This window comes from Telopea speciosissima, chromosome 6 (genome assembly GCF_018873765.1).
Source record: "Telopea speciosissima isolate NSW1024214 ecotype Mountain lineage chromosome 6, Tspe_v1, whole genome shotgun sequence".
NCBI lineage: Eukaryota > Viridiplantae > Streptophyta > Magnoliopsida > Proteales > Proteaceae > Telopea > Telopea speciosissima.
In genome coordinates this window covers 33,917,478-33,919,264 of record NC_057921.1, presented here as the reverse complement: position 1 = coordinate 33,919,264, position 1,787 = coordinate 33,917,478, and the positions used below count along the sequence as shown (strand labels likewise).

The following is a 1,787-nucleotide window of genomic DNA, read 5'->3' as shown; positions in this document are numbered from 1 at the left end:
TCAATTAAAGAATGAGTTATTAACTATTGTTTTTGTAGCTTGATTATCACAGAAAATAGATAGAGAGTTTAACTTCAAACTTCTCAATGGAATATCCATAATCAGATCTTTGATCCACTCTGCTTCATCTTCTGCAGAAGCTAGAGCAATAAGTTCTGATTCTATAGATGACAGAGCAATACAAGTCTGTCTTTTGGATTTCCATCCAACAGCTGCTCCATCCAGTGTAAATACATATCCACTGGTAGATTTACTGTCTCCTAAATCTGAGCACCACGAGGTATCAGAATATCCTTCTAAAATTGGAGGATGTCCAGTATAGTGTGAGGCATACCTTAGAGTACCCTTAAGGTATCTCATGAGCCTCGTTAGAGCATCACAATGCTCTTTGCCAGGATTACAACTGAATCCACTCAGCATGCCTACCGTAAAGGCATCAGAATATCCTTAAATCTATCTTCCATGGTTTTTGTCTTGTCGACCATTTGAGCTTAATCCCTAATGTCCATGATTGACAACACTGATCCGATCTCAGTCTTGAGTCCTTTCTCAAATTTCTTCGCCTTACTAATTTCTCCTTTCAAATGCTCTGGAGAAAAATGGAATAAGTCCTCAAATCACTGTTGATAATCTAGCACCGACTTGGTTCCTTGCACCAGTGCAATGAATTCTGCTTCTTTCCTGTCCCTGAAACTCTCTGGAAAGTAGTTCTTGAAGAAAACCTCTTTAAATTGCTCCCACGTGGGATTCGGGTGAGTGGCTTCCAAATTAGGCTTTGTAGCTTTCCACCAAGCTTTAGCTTCATTCTGCAACTGATATCCCGCACATATAATCTTTTGTGCCTCCGTGCACTCAAATACTTCAAATGCCTTCTCTAGGGCATTGATCCATCGTTCCGGCCACATTACTTTAGAAGTTATTTTGGAGAATGTAGGCGGTTGAAGTTTCTTAAATCTTTCCATAACCTTGGCGGTAGAGTTCTCGGCTAAATGTTGAGGCATAGGTGGTGGGAATAGCACAGGTCGATTGGGTGGCGGTGGTGGTGCAACGCGCTCATGCATCATGGTTGCAAACTGAGTAGACATCTGACCAAGCAATTCTTGTTGTTGTTGCATGGTCCGCATCGTTGTAGTCACGAATGCAGTCACGTCACCGGCTGCCACATTTGGCTGAGGTACAGCAGTAGTGGCTTACGCAGCTGGTGGTGCTTCTGATGAAGCAGCCGATGCCTTAGAGTTTTGAGCCTCAGTTTCGTTAGGCAGTTTAACCTCTGGTACAACTCGAGGTTGTTTTCCCTTACGACCACCACGAGAACCTCTTCTGGTGTTAACCATTATTGCTTCTTTGAAAAGAGGAGCGCATTCAATATTCCAATATCATCCGTATGGATCAACAATTATTTCCTAGCTGAAGCAGGTACAAGTCTAGTCCACAGTTCCAATGAGTTTCATGAGTCGTACCAGTAAGGTGGATTGTTAGATTCATTGTCTTGGTTTATTATGTGATGTGTCTTATTGAGTGCATTATGTTTCACCTTCTTATGCATTTTATGTATCAATATGCTATGCATGGCACTATATGAAAGATTTCAAATTTTTAAATAAAAGACTTTTATTTATTTACCTGATCTAGCAGGCAAGCATCTCCAGCTTCCTCCTGGTCACAAACTCCATCGCGAGCAGAAATTCTATGTCAGCTCTTACCTCTTTAGCTAAGGTCATAAAATACTCTCATTCTTCTAGTCCACTAATGGCAGCTATGGCTAAATAGAAATCCAACCAGTTCTC

At 41.3% G+C, this 1,787-nt stretch overlaps 1 protein-coding gene across 1 annotated transcript; it reads right to left on the bottom strand.

Annotated features, from left to right (window-relative positions):
- On the bottom strand, window positions 1-420 carry LOC122665650 (secreted RxLR effector protein 161-like). Its single transcript, XM_043861800.1, has one exon. The coding sequence runs from the start codon at window positions 418-420 to the stop codon at window positions 1-3; it is 420 nt and encodes a 139-aa protein (XP_043717735.1).
- Window positions 421-1,787: the final 1,367 nt, after the last annotated feature.